Source organism: Pleurodeles waltl, chromosome 4_2 (genome assembly GCF_031143425.1).
Source record: "Pleurodeles waltl isolate 20211129_DDA chromosome 4_2, aPleWal1.hap1.20221129, whole genome shotgun sequence".
NCBI lineage: Eukaryota > Metazoa > Chordata > Amphibia > Caudata > Salamandridae > Pleurodeles > Pleurodeles waltl.
In genome coordinates this window covers 1,013,000,786-1,013,018,291 of record NC_090443.1, presented here as the reverse complement: position 1 = coordinate 1,013,018,291, position 17,506 = coordinate 1,013,000,786, and the positions used below count along the sequence as shown (strand labels likewise).

The 17,506-nt window shown below is 43.9% G+C and overlaps 1 protein-coding gene and 4 non-coding genes across 5 annotated transcripts; 4 read left to right on the top strand and 1 right to left on the bottom strand.

Annotated features, from left to right (window-relative positions):
- Positions 1-2,450: 2,450 nt before the first annotated feature.
- Positions 2,451-2,536, top strand: TRNAY-GUA (transfer RNA tyrosine (anticodon GUA)). Its single transcript is given in 2 exon segments — positions 2,451-2,487; positions 2,501-2,536. It is a non-coding gene; the product is annotated as a tRNA-Tyr (tRNA).
- Positions 2,537-2,690: 154 nt separating this feature from the next.
- LOC138293589 (uncharacterized) lies at positions 2,691-8,044 on the bottom strand. The gene is made up of 2 exons (XM_069232861.1): positions 6,049-8,044; positions 2,691-3,071 (listed from the first exon to the last, which is right to left on the bottom strand). The coding sequence occupies exon 1, from the start codon at positions 7,383-7,385 to the stop codon at positions 6,441-6,443; it is 945 nt and encodes a 314-aa protein (XP_069088962.1). The 5' UTR covers positions 7,386-8,044; the 3' UTR covers positions 2,691-3,071; positions 6,049-6,440.
- Positions 8,045-8,513: 469 nt separating this feature from the next.
- On the top strand, positions 8,514-8,585 carry TRNAD-GUC (transfer RNA aspartic acid (anticodon GUC)). Its single transcript has one exon. It is a non-coding gene; the product is annotated as a tRNA-Asp (tRNA).
- A 6,633-nt stretch (positions 8,586-15,218) lies between these two features.
- TRNAY-GUA (transfer RNA tyrosine (anticodon GUA)) lies at positions 15,219-15,304 on the top strand. The gene is given in 2 exon segments: positions 15,219-15,255; positions 15,269-15,304. It is a non-coding gene; the product is annotated as a tRNA-Tyr (tRNA).
- Positions 15,305-15,667: 363 nt separating this feature from the next.
- On the top strand, positions 15,668-15,739 carry TRNAD-GUC (transfer RNA aspartic acid (anticodon GUC)). The gene has a single exon. It is a non-coding gene; the product is annotated as a tRNA-Asp (tRNA).
- The last annotated feature ends 1,767 nt before the right edge of the window (positions 15,740-17,506 follow it).

Below are 17,506 nucleotides of genomic sequence, written 5' to 3'. Positions count from 1 at the left end.
GTCAGGTTATTGATTGCAAGGAATACAAGCATTGGCAAAGCCAATAGGTATCGCCTATGTGATTTCTACTGGTTTTGCCAGTGATTTAGCCATGCTGCAACATGGCTGAAAGTAAAGGAAAAAAGCTGTATATGACACAGCCAGCATTGATCACTTCATAGCGCTTTTTTTTACATTCATCCATGCTGCACTGAAGCCAGTGCTGCTGTACAATGTGGCTAAAAAAACATTCACAAAACCAATAGATCCCACATAGGCAAGATCTATTAGCTTTACCAAGGCTTGTTTATCATCTGGAGCCATTGTGGTAGTGCCATGAAAGAGCTGCCAACAATAGCCAGGCCCTGTTCAGACTGCAATTCGGGTCATCATTCACACTGCTGTCAAGAAGCCAGTAATGTTTTATAAAAACACAGCTGAGTGATTTGAGCTAAAAAAAAAAGTGTTTGCTCCTTAAGTGCATTTCTCAGTCCTGGGGGGGGGGGGTATTACATACATTGCAGTGTTGAACCAACGCTACTGCATTTCTGGGATGCATATGTTACACTTGTACTGATCCTGTTTTGTGATGACATTTGTGGCACATCAACGTGCTAAATAAAAAGACATTTGCGCTGACTAACCAGGGCAAATACGTTCAAATGACGATGCCCAATTGCTGTAGCATCAGTGCAGGGTATGTAATGTAGCGCCTGGGGTCTAGCTTCTATGCCCCAACCATAATCTCCCTTCTGGTGATGCGCGTCACGAGCTACACTTTATGTGGAAGCGCGAGGGCTTCCTGAAGACGTCAAAGACACGCAGGCAGCCGTGGGACTGACACTGTGCTCGAGAGCGCCTAGCAGAGTTTCTAGGTGCTTCCAGGGGTGAGATGATGGCTGTCAGGCCTTTGCTGGGAGCCAGTGGGGGACGAGGAGTTTTCACAACAGATGCTTGTCTCAAAAAGGTGGGGTGGGCTAGGGCAGAGTCAGTCATGGGCAGCCTCCAAGTTGGCTCACTAGTAAAGTGCCCCCTGCTGGTGCCTCAGCATGACTTACAGGTCACATACTTAAATCCAAACCGAGTGGGCTCAACGCTTTTTCCTCACAAGGTATATAAAGGGGCTGATATGTATACTTGTTATTTACGGTGCTTTGAACGTGGCATATGGAACTAGCAAACACTTTAGAAATCAGGTCACTTTACTTTCCTTTTGTTGCACAAGAGCACAGAACCGGATGAATAGCTCTTCACGTGCACTGTGGCTGGCCAGGGATGGACACTTTACAGAACCAGTGCTGAGCCTCTTAAGCAGAGCTGGATCTGTTCAAGTCTGTGCAAACCCTGGGCCTGCTCACAGCCTGGCAAGCTGCAGACAATGTTGGGTGCAGTCTTAAATGTGAAATCATTCCAAGTTGCCACTGTTTGTAGTGAGTTTAACAGACACTGTCTCTGGCTTCCTTCCTGCACGAGGCCAGGTAGGAAGCAGTATCACTCTCCCCCATCCTGTGTGTTAGAGAATGGTTTCCATTGCAGTGGGAGGCGGGGCCGTCCATGCCAGGTTTTCAAGGTGACCTCTGACGAGCCTAATAGGTAACTGTTGTTCATTTCTGGCATTGATATATATCTTGTGGATATCCTGCAAATCCGGCATGGATCCGACTCTACTGGACTTAAGTTGGGCCCCCTTGCACTAGAGCAATGTTTTTTATGTAAAACTGGTAAGTGTTAATATTGTCATTGTTCATGCCTTCACCAATCACAGGGGGGCAACATGCCTGCATCTTCACCGCACACTCCCTATGATTCTTACCCTGAGAGCTAAGCTTTCCAAAGTTTAAGAATCTACACAACTTTCAGCATTCCAGCTGAGTTCATTGGCCGACATACTTGTTGTGATGGTTTTGCCATTTTATTTCCTGAGCTGTACTTTTCTCAAGAAAGTTAGTTCCCATTATTTTTAATAAACCACAGTGAATGCTGAGAAATCACTTTGTGTGTCTGCGACAAGACACATTTATTTTAATGAATTGCAAGTAAAGGTAATCAAGGAGACAATGGCTGTATGACTGACTTCAACCGAAAGCCCTCCCCCATGCTTGCTGCTGAAATATTGAGATATCAGAAAAGCACTGAAAATGTGCATTGCTAAAGCGGCATGTGTTTTCCAGAGTACGCAAATGAAGAGGAAAAGCAGGCCTTGCCAATTAAAATGCTGAGTCACCCTTTGTAGTTATTGGGCGATGAGTTTCCAAAAAGTACTGAGGTGGTAGATGAAATGATGCTGATTGTAGGTTTGTGCTGTTGGAGAATGAGATAGTCATGTGAAAATAAACAGCATGCACCCTGAAGACACAGCTTGATATGTGACCTCGGTCTTTAAATGCCCAGCAAACATACACATGGTCACCATGGGCCCCGGTGCTTGCATGTAAATATCATGAAGGCTGCAGTCACAGGCTGCTTCTATCCCTTCGATAGCTCAGTTGGTAGAGCGGAGGACTGTAGTAGTTAAGCTGATATCCTTAGGTCGCTGGTTCAAATCCGGCTCGAAGGATGTGTTTTCGTATTTGCTCTTCATATTTCATTTCACATTCTGAAATTGAAGGGCGCCATGTTTTCAAGCAACGACGTTACAGCTTGACAATGTAGATTTTCCAAGTAGTTTATGATGGAAAGTCTTAATTTTATTAAAGACACGGAGGCGAGTATTATGCTTTCTTTTCCTGCTTTATTTTAAATAGCAGCCAAGAGGAAAAGCACCAATCCCAGAGGATTGCAAACAAGCAACCAATGGGATAACGAAACTAAGAACGTTGACCAATCAATGCAGTGCATCACATAAGGTATACCTATCCTGACTGCAGGCAGCCCTCTTTTCGGTTGCGAGACAGTCAAGAAACAGATTTAAACAAAGGTACTATACAACAAATCAAACATATTGCTAGAATTAGAGCAAAAAAGTCTTGAATTCTGTCCAAATTAGGAGTGTACAGGTCCGAGGTTAGTGAAAGACGTGGTGAACAAGATCCTCGTGAAGGAAAGGCATCCGCTGACTTAAGTTGAGGAGGATGTTGAAGCGTTGGTATTGGCTAGAAAGGGAGGGAGATAACAAGATTAATACAATAAGTGGTGGGATAATACTCGCCTCCGTGTCTTTAATAAAATTAAGACTTTCCATCATAAACTACTTGGAAAATCTACATTTTATGACAAGACCAGAGGCTCCTATTATGCTTGTTTAAAGCATGTCAATTACAATAGAAGTTGCTGAATTAACAGGTTTACAATAAAATGTACGAAAGGTAGAATCATTAGACCAATCTGCCGATCTTAGAATATCCTCCAATCTTGAACCAGCCCAAAAGGCTTTTGATGCCATGGCACCTCTAGCAGAATGGGCGCCAAATTTTGAAGTATCAATGCCCGCTAGAGACATTACCCATTTGACCCAACGAGCCAAGGTAGGAGAAGAGACCGGTTTATAAGGTTTCCTAAAGGAGATTAACAGTTGGGAAGCAGAAGATGTTCTAAGATCGACCGTTTTTTGTTCATAAACCTTTAAACAGTTTCCTACGCAGAGTTTTGGTTGATTTGGAAAAAAGGGATAAAACACAGAGGTAATATTGGTTTTGGTACGACGGGACACATTGAACAGAATACCAGACGGAGTGAATTGACGAGCCGAGATATCTAAGACTCTTACATCTGACAAACGTTTTATAGAGACAAGACACAGCAACATTGTTAATTTGGCTGAAAGCATTTTCAGAGATAAGGAGTCATTATCTTGCCAAGAGATAAACATTTGAAGGACTAGGTTGACGTCCCATATGGTGGAGTATTTGGGAATTGGTGGATTGGAAAATTTCACTCCTTTTAATAGACGACAAATCATAGGATGTTCTTCTACTGATTTCCCGTTTATAAAAGGAAGATGTAGCGACAATGCTGATCTATATAGATTAATGGTTCTGTAAGATTTGCCTGCGCTAGCCTGAGAGGCAAGGAAATTAGCTATTAAGGTTAGATCTGTTGAAAAGGGATCGCATGATTTTCCCAGACACCAGCTAGACCAGATAGACCAAGCTGACTTGTATGCTTTGGAAGTGCCTGGAGCCCAGGAGCTGTTGATATAAGCTGAAGCTTTGAGTGAAATTCCTGGATAAGACGATGAAGACCTGAGACTTTCCAAGCGGATAGAAACAGGGTTTTGTTGACAATGAGATCGTGGGGAAGACCTTGAGGATTGAGAAGTAGTGAGGGAAAGGAGGGTAGCAGGACGGGAAAGTAGACGGCTAATTCCAGGAGAGAGGGAAACCATACTTGAGCTTGCCAGAACGGGACTATTAAGACTATAGTGGCTTTTTGTCATCGGAGATGATTGAGGACTCTGTTTATCATTATGAACGGAGGGAATGCATAGTGCGTTGCAGGATGCCACTGTTGGAGAAAGGCATCGGTCGCTAACGCATGAGGGTCTGGTCTCCAGCTGAAGAAACGAGGTAGTTGAGTGTTCAGACGGGATGCAAACAGGTCTGTGTGGAAGGGACCCCATTTGTGATGGATAGAGTTGAAAACTGAAGAGTGAAGTTTCCAGTCGCTGTAATCTGAAAGGTGACGAGAAAACCAACCTGATACTGAGTTGAGAGAACCTGGTAAGTATTCTGCTTGAACTGAAATTTTTCTGTGAAGGCAGAAATCCCAAAAGCTTTTTGCTAGTTCTGCTAGTGGTTTGGATTTAGTACCGCCAAGGTGATTTATATATCTTACCGCTGTAAGATTGTCCATACGAAGAAGTACGGAACAAGAAACTTTGTTTTTGGTGAAAGTCCTTATTGCAAAGGATCCTGCAAGCATCTCTAAATAATTGATGTGCAATGAAGACTCCTGTCGAGACCATGTGCCTCCAGTCGATACGTGACCACACCTTGCGCCCCAACCTGTTAGGCTTGCATCGGATTCTAACACAAGATCTGGGACTGAGGCAAAGATGGTCCTGCCGTTCCAGGCTTCGAGGTGATCCAGCCACCATTGGAGTTCTGTACGGGATTCGAGATCGAGGGGGATGAAATCTGAATAAGCAAGACCCTTGCGAAGATGACGAATTTTTAAACTCTGAAGAGCCCGATAGTGAAGAGGACCTGGAAAGATTGCTTGAATTGAAGAAGAAAGAAGACCTACAATTCTTGCAAGAGACCTGAGGGAGAGAGAAGTCTGCTGTAAAGATAGGGTTATCTCGGATTTGATGTGTTTTATTTTTTAGATCAGGAGTTGAAGGAGACCTTGAGGGGAATTGATCAGGAATCCTAAGAATTCCATCTCCTGTGAAGGGGTAAAAATTGACTTCTGCTGATTTACTAGAAAGCCTAGGTCTGAAAGAAGAGAGATGGTGTAAGCGAGTTGGGACTTCAGAATAGAAATGTCTTGATGCATTAGAAGAATATCGTCTAAGTATATTATTAATCTGAAACCTTGAGATCGAAGAAGAGCTACTATAGGTTTCATTAGCTTGGTGAAACACCAAGGTGCTGAAGAGAGACCGAAGGGAAGACAAGTAAATTGATAGGTATTGAGATTCCATTGAAATTGCAGAAACTTTCTGTGAGAGTACTGAACTGGAACTGTTAGGTACGCGTCTTGGCGATCTAGACGGACCATCCAGTCATTGAGCAGTAGGGAATCTCGTAGATGGAGAATGGTTTCCATCTTGAAGTGTCTGTATACAACAAAGTGATTGAGTTGCCTGAGATTGATGAAAGGTCTGATTTTCTTGTTTTTTCTTATTACTAAAAACAGTGGGCTTATGAAGCCTGAAGGAAGGGGAAATGCCAGTTGAATAGCCTGTTTTTGAAGGAGCTCTTGTATTTCTGCAGAGATTAAGTCTGATATTTCTTTTGAAAATTTGAGAGGGAGCAGTGGGAAGTTTTGATAGGGAATCTCGTAAAATTCTATTAAATAACCTTTGATTGTGTTGAGTACCCAGGGATCTGAGGTAATCTCTATCCATTTGTGGAGAAACAATTTTAGACGACCCCCTACAGAAGGATGGCCAGAAGGAAGGTTTACCTGAATTGTTGTAGGATCTGCGTTGGCTCCTCCCTCTGTATCCTCTGGAGTGCTGGGGATAGAACTGGGGATGAAAGTCTTGTTGCTGTTGTTGCTGGTAAGCAAATGATCCTCTGAAGCCTTGGTTTCTGGAAGGGCGGTCGGTGGAGCGGCTTCTGCCTCTACCGGCCCTGACAAAAACCCGAGAATTAAAAACCTTTTTAAGTGATTGTTGGGCTTTGTTAATTGAAGCAAAAGTGGTAACATATTTACTTAGTTCCTTGATGAAATTGTCCCCGAACAGTAAGCCATCGGCTTTAGCTCCTGGATCTTTAGGCGCCAAATTTGCAAGTTTAGGGTCCAGTTTAAGCAGAAGACCTTTACGGCGTTCATGCGTCATGGCTGAGTTGGCATTACCCAACAAGCAAAAAGCTCTCTGAATCCAGAGAGAGTTCTTCTGGGTCAATAGACTCATCATTGGTTCTAGCTGATTCAGCTAAATCAAAAATGCGGGATAATGGTCCGACCAGATCCAGTACTTTATCTTGACATAGAGCCCATGCTCTGTCCACCCCTTTGCGTGGGTCTTTGCCAAAGTTGGAGAAGAATGTTAGGAGGGACGGGTCTATGGCAGGGGTATCAGTAATGTGTAACGGGAGAGAAGGTCTGGGACATTCAGCTCGTAGTCTTGAACGAACTTGTTTGTCTAGAGGAAGTCGCAATTTAGCTAAAATATATTTTGCTACATGATTGGAGGGAACCCATTCTGTAGAATTAGGATGGTGGATTAGCCCAGGGTCAAACATGAGGTTGCCGTCAGAATCTAAGAGGGGGGCATGGGATTGGCTAGATGAAGTTAATTTAGATTTTTTAGGGAGAGGTCCGATCCAAAAATTAGAGTAGTTATCGTCCTCAATGTCTGACGAGGAGACATTAGAGTCAGCATCGTCGTCGGTATCTTTAATATCCTCAATCACAATTTTTTGGGTCTTGGGGACATTTTTTGACTTACTTTTACATTTTTGACCCAAATTTTTATTCCCCTCCGAACTGGGAGGCCTTTGAGGGACTTTGTCCTCTATCCCGTGTGAGTTTGACTCACCAACCATAAGCGCAGACGAGTCGTTAGACTGACTTTGAGAAGCCTCCGGGGCTTTGCGCTTTCTGCTTTCCCCCGCAGAATGGGCCTTTTGTGATTGGGATAAACATGAGGACATAGTGCACTGAATTTGTTTGGAAATTTTATCCATAGAAGCAGAAACTGCTTTTTTAACAGAGGATTGAATGAAGTTATTTAAATTATAGGAGAAATCTTCTTCAGAATCTTCATTAGATTTGAAATAATCTGAGAAATCCATAGCTATGGAGAGTGAGAGAAAAAAGGTATTTAAAACGGTATTTAAAAGGATTAAATGTAAATAACAAGCTTAAAGATTAATGGAGTGTGACTCACCAAGAGAAAATCAGGGAAATCCTTGAAAAGAATAAATGCTGGTTCTTAGTGAACAGCCTAAGCTGTAATTGTTCTATAAACGGGAGGGTAACTGAAAAAATCAATAAAGCTTTCAAGCTTTAACTTGTGGCTGATTAATGTTTCAACCGGAGTCTAATTGAAAGTCAATAAGAGCTTTCAAGCTCTTGACTTGTGTCTGTAAAGTGGAGCGAAAAGAGGAAGTGAAACCAGCTGAAAAAATCAATAAAAGCTTTCAAAGCTTTTATGATGGCTCTCCGGAATGAAAGGAATGTAGTCCTCCTGAAGCCTGCTGCCAAATGGAGGTCGCGTCAGCCGGCGTTCAAGATAGAACGTTCACGGCAGCCGCCTCACGAGCAGAAATGACTGAAAGAAAATTAAGCGTTTACGCGCTAAACAATTCAACAAAACAGATACACGCTGGACACAATACAATAAATAGAATAATACGCTTATAAATAGAGATGGAAAATAATATATATATAAGGTAAAGACAAATATTATGAGGAGCAATGAAAGATATACTTATCTTGACTGCGAGCAGCAAGAAAAGAGGGCTGCCTGCAGTCAGGATAGGTATACCTTATGTGATGCACTGCATTGATTGGTCAACGTTCTTAGTTTCGTTATCCCATTGGTTGCTTGTTTGCAATCCTCTGGGATTGGTGCTTTTCCTCTTGGCTGCTATTTAAAATAAAGCAGGAAAAGAAAGCATAATAGGAGCCTCCGGTCTTGTCATAAAATTATTTTTGTCTCCCCCATTTTTATCAGATGGCACCAAGAACTGAATTTAGCCAGAGCAGAAATGGAGGGAGTTGCAGCCGCTGATCCCAGTGATTGTGAGAGAGAGAAAAGGAGGAGTCTGTGCAGAGGAAGCTGTAAATGAGTGATACAAAGAGAGCGGCTCCTTCCTTGCACAGATGGGGTCAACACTGGCATTTCTGTGGGTGCAGCGCCCCCAGCAGGGGACAGGTAGAACAATCAGTAGGAGGTCAGGTACCAGCGAGTCATGAGTTCCTCGTTAGTATAGTGGTCAGTATCCCCGCTTGTCACGCGGGAGACCGGGGTTCAATTCCCCGACGGGGAGGCTATATTTATGACATCTACTATGTCCACCGTATAGACTTTAGAAATACATTTTGTTATTTTTTTAGTTTACAATCTCCACATTTTAGAAGTATTGCCATTTAATGTATATGAAGTGCACTGTATAATATGATCAGTGGCAGCATATAGAATTGTAATAAATACCAACACCGAGGCGCCTCCAGCAGAGCGCTGGCAGGCTTGGAAATCCAACAGAGAAAGCTTTCAACATGAAGGAATCAAGTTTTGGGAACACATTTGTAAATTTTGATTTTAAGTTATGGACCACTTTGTCGACAGCAAATGTTTATTATTTACAGAAAAACAAAGTACTATGTGGTGAACAATTGGTACTGGCTGTTTTGCTTGATTATCAATTCCACGTAATCGCGTCATGGTTCATTTTAAATGTATTATAAGCTTCATCACTATTACTTTTTCTAGTTGCGCCTCTGATTTTCAACTAAAACTATATATCATCTATACAAACAATTAGAACCAAACTGTATCTTTTTTAATAACGAACGTACTTTTCTGAAATTGGAGTGAACGCAAATTGTAGTAACGAAGAAACGTAGGCTTCCCAGTAGTGTATTGGTTATTCATGTTTTTAGGGTCGAGCCTGCGTTGCATGCGCTCGCGCATGCGTATCGCAGCGAGACGCTTTAGTGTTTAGAAAAGGGCTCAGAGCCCTGTCAACGTCACGTCAGTGTTTTTTATTGGTACGTGGGCTTGCCTAATAAAATCTGCTTGCTTTCATTAGTCGAAGGCACGCATAGGTCATGCCTTTTCCCGTGGCTAGCCCTCCTCCAGCGCAGCGACCAAGTACAGAAAACATGCGAGGCTCGCTGTTTTCCATCGGGCTCATGGACTTCTTTTTCTCTCATTTACGAGCGCGATCTCGCTTGGCAGAAGTCGAGCACTTTACATAATTAACTTCACTTTTTCGGGTTATGTACATAAATGCACTTTTGCCCGATAGGTGAAAAGTCGGGTTAGGAGTTTACAACGCGATCAGCTCTAACATGAGCAAACGCGAGACCCGTTGCATTGCAAATGCTTGTTTTAATAGTTTGTGTCTCCGTCAAGTATTCTCCATCTATTTAATGTAAATCTATTTAATGTGCAGTATCTCTTTCTTCGTGGTCTCCATGAATGCAGTGTGTCTTCCATGTCTGGTGTTTTATTCTGGCTTTTTGCATATCTTGATCAGTCGGCGAAAGCGTAGGTTTAAGCCTGTGTGGTGATGTCTGGTCCACACTGCTGTAAAGAGAGCAGCGACCCCCGGCGAGGCTTCTTTCAGACTAAGGGGGGAGGTGATGAGAGACCTGGACACCTGTAAAGATACCTGTGAACTCTCCAAAACAACAGAGCCCCTCCATGGGCTCTTGACTAGGACGTTAGACTGAAGCTCTAAAGATCCCAGGTTTCCATAGTGACTTTTTGTTTGATATCCATTACCTTCAGTGCTGAGTAGTCAAACTTTAAACCCTCTCAAACTTGGTAAAATAAAACATTACTTTAACAACATCAATCTATTTCCCTCCACATTCCAGCTTCTTTCTTCCTTCACCCCTCATTTCTTTCTGAGCCCCCTTCAGTCCGTCTTTATTTTCTTTATTGGAACAAGTTTCTCAAAGCCCTACTCAGTGTGAGTCTCAGAACTGAGAGAATACTATCACAGGCTGTAAGTTCACTGCTAAGAGGAAAGTTTTACTCCTTGTATGAAGGTCCGAAAGAGTGGAGTGCAACTTTACACAAACTACTATTTAAATACAATCTCCCGGACCTTCCGTATCCTGAGTCTAGACAGAAATATTTAGAATTCTTCTCTGAAAAAGTGGCAACCCTCCCGCAGGGCTTGAAAGCAGACAATACTCATCATTAGAATCCACAGCCAGCAACACAAAAAAACTGCCACTCATGACCAAGTTACCAGCAAGTTGGGCGACGGGGATGCTCTCTATGCTTGAAACATCAGATAACTCACTAGAAAACTACCTGGAAGTTGGCAGCCAGACTCATCCTCAACCTCCCGCTCTGAATTCACATCACACCACACCTCAGAGAGCTCCACTGTCTCCCGACACAGAAATGAACTAATTTCAAACACCTTACATACACATTCAAGGCAGAACACAACGTAGGCCCCACCTACTTGACCAGTTGCATCTCTTTCCACAACCACCAAGAGACCTCCATCTACTCAGGTCTCCTACTCACACACATCCCATACATACAGAGAACCAGATCAGGAGGATGGGTGTTCTGTTGCATCACTCCTAAAGCATGGAATGGACTCCCATTTCACATCAGAGCATTTTCTTCTCTTCTTCAATTCTGCAAGAAGTTGAAGACCTGCGTTTTTAATAAACCAACCTACCTTAGACAGGGCTACACACACACACGCCTGCTCAGCGCCAGGAAACCCTTGCAGGTGATTGCGTGCCTTACAAGTACCCATAACATTACAGATGCACCCCCATGGCTCCACCAGATGTTTCACAGCAATGGGTGTGACAGAGCATAACATGGCTGTGCCATTATGCTTTCTTTGGAAGAAGAGAAGGACAGCATTTACCTTCATATATTGTGTGAAAAACTATACCCATGTAAATGTGATGCATTAAAAGACCACAACATTATGGTGCCTTTGTGAGTGATATTACACTTGTTAGATATAAACTGCTTTTATGAAATGTTAACCAGATGCATTTATACCTTGGTATCTTAACAAATGATATATTTTATAGTCACTCATCATTTATTGTGTTTAAGAGAATTGCATTTGTAAAAACATAACTAAAATGTGCTTCCATTCCATTGTTCAGGCTGGAGTTAAATTCTGCCAATTCCTATGTTTAATTTCAACATGAAACTTGCTTTGTTTGTGCGCTATTTTTCTTTCGTCTGCAGGTGATAGGTAAGGAAGAGAGAGTTGGGTTGCCAAGGACGAAACTTGGTAACAAGGAGCTACAAGAACGGCTCCCTTACTATATTCCTGGGCATGGATGTAATCCAAGGTGGAGCAGATGTGTTCAGAAGAGGATAAAAGTGAATTGGACATAATTGACAATGGTGTCTTGTTAGTAATTGTTTCTTTGGGTGTGATGTCAGCTACTGGAAGGCTCTGGGGTGATTAAAGTGTTGTTTAGTTAGGCAGAGATTCAGAATCTTTTTGCCCCCTTGACTAGAGTGGACTCTAAGGGAAAGATAACTCTCCTTGACTAAGTGGCGGTCGCGACTCACGAGGTTACCAGAGGTGAGGTGGAGAGCCGGGTGTGGGGAGGCAAGGAGAGTATTAACAATATTAAAAAGTTAAAAAACTAAAAACTCACCTGCTCCGCCGCACCGCTGCTCCTCCGTCAGCAGCAGGCTCCCAGCCTGCCCTGCGGCCAATCCTGACGCTGCTCAGAGAAGCGTTAGGATTGGCTGGGAGTGCCCAGCCACGTCGCTCCCAGACAGACTGGGAGCCTGTGCCTGCTCTCTCCAGCCCGGCAGCAGTGTGCCCCAGATGGCCGGCCAAACACACATGTGCACTGAGGGGAGTGCACAGTGCACTCCCCTCACTGCTCGTCACCCCCAATGCCCCACCCCTTTATACTTCTCAGTATAATGTACAGGTGACATCAGCTCACACGAGTTTCTGCAGTGTAGTGGTTATCAAGTTCGCTGCCCACGTGAAAGGTCGCGGGTTTGAAACTGGGCGGAAACACTTTTAAAACTTCCATCTACCTTGTTCTGCATTATTATTAATATCTATGACCACCTAACTTGTTCTGCATTATTAATATCTATGACGAGCTATACTTCTGTGCTACAATTTTAATTGATATCATCCATATAGTAACATATTTCAAATAAACAAGGTAAGCAACGCATAGATGATGTAAACTGTGCAAAAGATATTAGCTCGCTTGTAACTAGTACTGGACTGAAAATTTAAAAATAATACAAAACTAAAGAAATGAATGTTAAATTATTAAAACTACAGCAGGTTCTACCGAGATTTGAATTCAGATAGCTGGACTCAAAGTCCAGAGTGCTAACCATTACACCATGGAACCTTCCATTGACAAGCGTGCGGTGCGTTAGTAGTGAAATGACAGTATCCTGTAGTGTGCACGTCTCCTTGTAAAAGTCCTGATGTTTTTCAGATGTCAGGTTATTAATGGCAAGGAACACAAGCATTGGCAAAGCCAATAGGTATCGCCTATGTGATAGCTACTGGTTTTACCAGTGATTTAGCCATTCTGCAATGTGGCTGAAAGTAAAGAAAAAAAGCTGTATATGACACAGCCAGCATTGATCACTTCATAGCGCTTTTTTTACATTCATCCATGCTGCACTGAAGCCAGTGCTGCTGTACAATGTGGCTAAAAAAACATTCACAAAACCAATAGATCCCACATAGGCAAGATCTATTAGCTTTACCAAGGCTTGTTTGTCATCTGGAGCCATTGTGGTACTGCCATGAAAGAGCTGCCAACAATAGCCAGGCCCTGTTCAGACTGCAATTCGGGTCATCATTCACACTGCTGTCAAGAAACCAGTAATGTTTTATAAAAACACAGCTGAGTGATTTGAGCTAAAAAAAAAGTGTTTGCTCCTTAAGTGCATTTTTCAGTCCTGGTTGGGGGGGGGGGGAGGGATTACATACATTGCAGTGTTGAACCAACGCTTCTGCATTTCTGGGATGCATATGTTACACTTGTAATGATGCAGTTTTGTGATGACATGTGCGGCACATCAACGTGCTAAATAAAAAGACATTTGCGCTGACTAACCAGGGCAAATACGTTCAAATGACGATGCCCAATTGCTGTAGCATCAGTGCAGGGTATGTAATGTAGCGCCTGGGGTCTAGCTTCTATGCCCCAACCATAATCTCCCTTCTGGTGATGCGCGTCACGAGCTACACTTTATGTGGAAGCGCGAGGGATGCCTGAAGAAGTCAAAGACACGCAGGCAGCCGTGGGACTGACACTGTGCTCGAGAGCGCCTAGCAGCAGTTTCTAGGTGCTTCCAGGGGTGAGATGATGGCTGTCAGGCCTTTGCTGGGAGCCAGGGGGGGTCTCGCCTACCGGGGGACGAGGAGTTTTCGCAACAGATGCTTGTCTCAAAAAGGTGGGGTGGGCTGGGGCAGAGTCAGTCATGGGCAGCCTCCAAATTGGCTCACTAGTAAAGTGCCCCCTGCTGGTACCTGAGCATGACTTACAGGTCACATTCTTAAATCCAAACCGAGTGGGCTCAACGCTTTTTCCTCACAAGGTAAATAAAGGGGCTGATATGTATGCTTGTTATTTACGGTGCTATGAACGTGGCATATGGAACTAGCAAACACTTTAGAAATCAGGTCACTTTACTTTCCTTTTGTTGCACAAGAGCACAGAACCGGATGAGCAGCTCCTCACGTGCACTGTGGCTGGCCAGGGATGGACACTTTACAGAACCAGTGCTGAGCCTCTTAAGCAGAGCTGGATCTGTTCATGTCTGTGCAAACCCTGGGCCTCTCACAGCCTGGCAAGCTGCAGACAATGTTGGGTGTAGCCTTAAATGTGAAATGGTTACAAGTTGCCACTGTTTGTAGTGAGTTTAATATACACTGTCTCTGGCTTCCTTTCTGCACGAGGCCAGGTAGGAAGCAGTATCACTCCCCCCATCCTGTGTGTTAGAGAATGGTTTCCATTGCAGTGGGAGGCGGGGCCGTCCATGCCAGGTTTTCAAGGTGACCTCTGATGAGCTTAATATGTAACTGTTGTTCATTTCTGGCATTGATATATATCTTCTGGATATCCTGCAAATCCGGCATGGATACGACTCTACTGGACTTATGTTGGGCACCCTTGCACTAGAGAAAGGTTTTTTATGTAAAACTGGTAAGTGTTAATATTGTCATTGTTCACGCCTTCACCAATCACAGGGGGGGCAACATGCCTGCATCCTCACCGCACACTCCCTATCATTCTTACACTGAGCGCCAAGCTTTCCAAAGTTTAAGAATCTACACAACTTTCAGCATTCCAGCTGAGTTCATTGGCCGACATACTTGTTGTGATGGTTTTGCCATTTTATTTCCTGAGCTGTACTTTTCTCAAGAAAGTTAGTTCCCATTATTTTTAATAAACCACTGTGAATGCTGAGAAATCACTTTGTGCGTCTGCGACAAGACACATTTTTTTTTTGAATTCTAAGTAAAGGTAATCAAGATGGAAAGACAATGGCTGTATGACTGACTTCAACAGAAAGCCCTCCCCCATGCTTGCTGCTGAAATATTGAGATATTAGAAAAGCACTGAAAATGTGCATTGCTAAAGCGGCATGTGTTTTCCAGAGTACGCAAATGAAGAGGAAAAGCACGCCTTGCCGATTAAAATGCAGAGTCACCCTTTGTAGTTATTGTGCGATGAGTTTCCAAAAAGTACTCAGGTGGTAGATGAAATGATGCTGATTGTAGGTTTGTGATGCTGGAGAATGAGATAGGCATCTGAAAATAACCAGCATGCATCCTGAAGACACAGCTTGATATGTGACCTCGGTCTTTAAATGCACAGCAAACATACACATGGTTACCTTGGGCCCCACTGCTGGCAGGTACATAACCTGAAGGCTGCAGTCACATGCTGCTTCCGTCCCTTCGATAGCTCAGTTGGTAGAGCGGAGGACTGTAGTGGTGAAGCTGGTATCCTTAGGTCGCTGGTTCAAATCCGGCTCGAAGGTTTTTTTTTCGTATTTGCTCTTCATATTTCTTTTCACATTCTGAAATTAAAATACGCCATGTTTTGAAGCAACGACGCTAGAGCTTGACAATTCTTTTTGTCTCCCCCATTTTTCTCAGATGGCACCAAGAAGTGAATTTAGCCAGAGCACAGATGGACGGAGGTGCAGCCGCTGATCCCAGTGACTGTCAGAGAGAGAAAAGGAGGAGTCTGTGCAGAGGAAGCTGTAAATCAGTGATACACAGAGACCGGCTCCTTCCTGGCACAGGCGGGGTCAACACTGACATTTATGTGGGTGCAGCGCCCCCAGCAGGGGGACAGGTAGAACAATCAGTAGGAGGTCAGGTACCAGGGAGTCAACAATTCCTCGTTAGTATAGTGGTCAGTATCCCCGCCTGTCACGCGGGAGACCGGGGTTCAATTCCCCGACGGGGAGGGTGAATATATTTTTGCTTTTAGGACGACATATGTTTTAGTGTTAAATTGCATTTTTAACAATGAAATTACAACGTTCTGGAACAACTAAGAGACAGATGTACAAAACAAACGAGGAACTTTAACCCCCAATTAATTTGTACTGACGCGTGGAAAAGTTTAATGGGAAGATGGTGGAAACAACAGGATATTTTAAGATTTTAAGACCCGGGCAGAGGTCGCCTGCATCAGAGCTCGGCCTGCACGGACACGACGTCTTTTGTTTCACTTTAAAATGTATTTTACCTGAAACTAAGGGAGACTTTGAGTCAGACGCGGATGTTTCAGGTCAGACTCCCTTCTAATAACGCAGCCTACAGGGGGTTCAAATAATCACATTTTATTCACAATAGAAGAACAATTAGTGAACACAGTAATGACATATGTGATCCGATTCAACACAATAAGGAAATGCTTGATCTGGGTCAATCGGGGTCTTTCCTCTCGGGACCACTTCGTATTTCCACACTAAATTCCTGAGCTTCCTCGTTTTTAAACAAAATACGAGGATGCATTCGAAAACGAGGTAAACAACGTGAAAAACATCAAATGCGCTTTTTTTTAAAATTTAATGAGATTCACAAATGGTGATGGAGGAATACTTGTAAACAGCGCTTTAACTGAGAAAAAAGAAATGCAGGTACTCACTCAACTGAGTGGTCAGCGCGATGGGGAGGGTTTAGAGGCGGTTTAGGGGCCGGGCTTGGGTGGGTCTCACAGAATTGGGGTATTGAATGGGATCAGATTTTCAAGGGGTGCCACAGTGGTGACCGGGGATCTTTGAAAGTTGTGGGTTATAATGAATGGGTTTCTTCAGTCACATAGTCAGTGACTCAGAAAGGAACCGCACAAGCAGGGGAGTGAGTGGTAGTGAGTGGACAGGAGGGGCTACTCCACAATGGGGAAGGGACGTTCCCCCTCTGGCTCAGAGTCAGAGTTGAAAAATAAAACAATATTTGATTATCGTTTTATTTTTCAGCTGCTGGCTGAGCCAGCATGTGAAGGGAGGAACGGGGCTGGGCCGTGGGTGGAAGGAGGAGGAGTGGCGTGAGTGCACCTAAGTGCGCATGTAAGTTTGGCCAGCAGTCTTGGGCTGGCTAAACTGACATGCACACTTAGGTTTCTGCAACCCGGCTGTGTTGCACAGCCAGGTTGGAGAAACAGCACAGACTCCAGTGCCCTGACTGAGCAGCAGACTAAGCAGCTCAGACCAATGCTGACACTGCTCTCATGCTAAATATAGCATGAGAGCAGCACCAGGATTGCACGAGGAGCCTGTGCTGGTGTACCAGAGTCTGCTGGAACATCAACACCATCAGGTAAGCAGTGAGGTGGCCTGTGGCGGACAGGTAGGGTTTTTTTAATTTTATTTTTAATTTTATTGTTTCTGCCTCCCCACCCTGTTCCCCCTTTGAGATTTGTGGCAGCCACCACTGTGACTGGACACTGCTCACCTTACCCTAAAGAGGCTGAATCAGGCACATCTTGTAGGTCAGTGGGCTATCGTCAGAGGGGGATACTCAGGGTAGTGAATGGCTTTCCTCAGGTCAAACAGAGAATCAGTGGCAGACTCTGAATTGAAACATGTAGGGTGGTGCATGAGCTCTAGTCTCACACCTTGCTGGTCGGGTCTCCGAGCGATGAGTCAAGAGCCAGAAAGGGGCATGGATTATGGGGTTTCACTAAGGAGTTGGAGTGAGTCTGAGTCAGGACCGGAGGCTCTGATTAT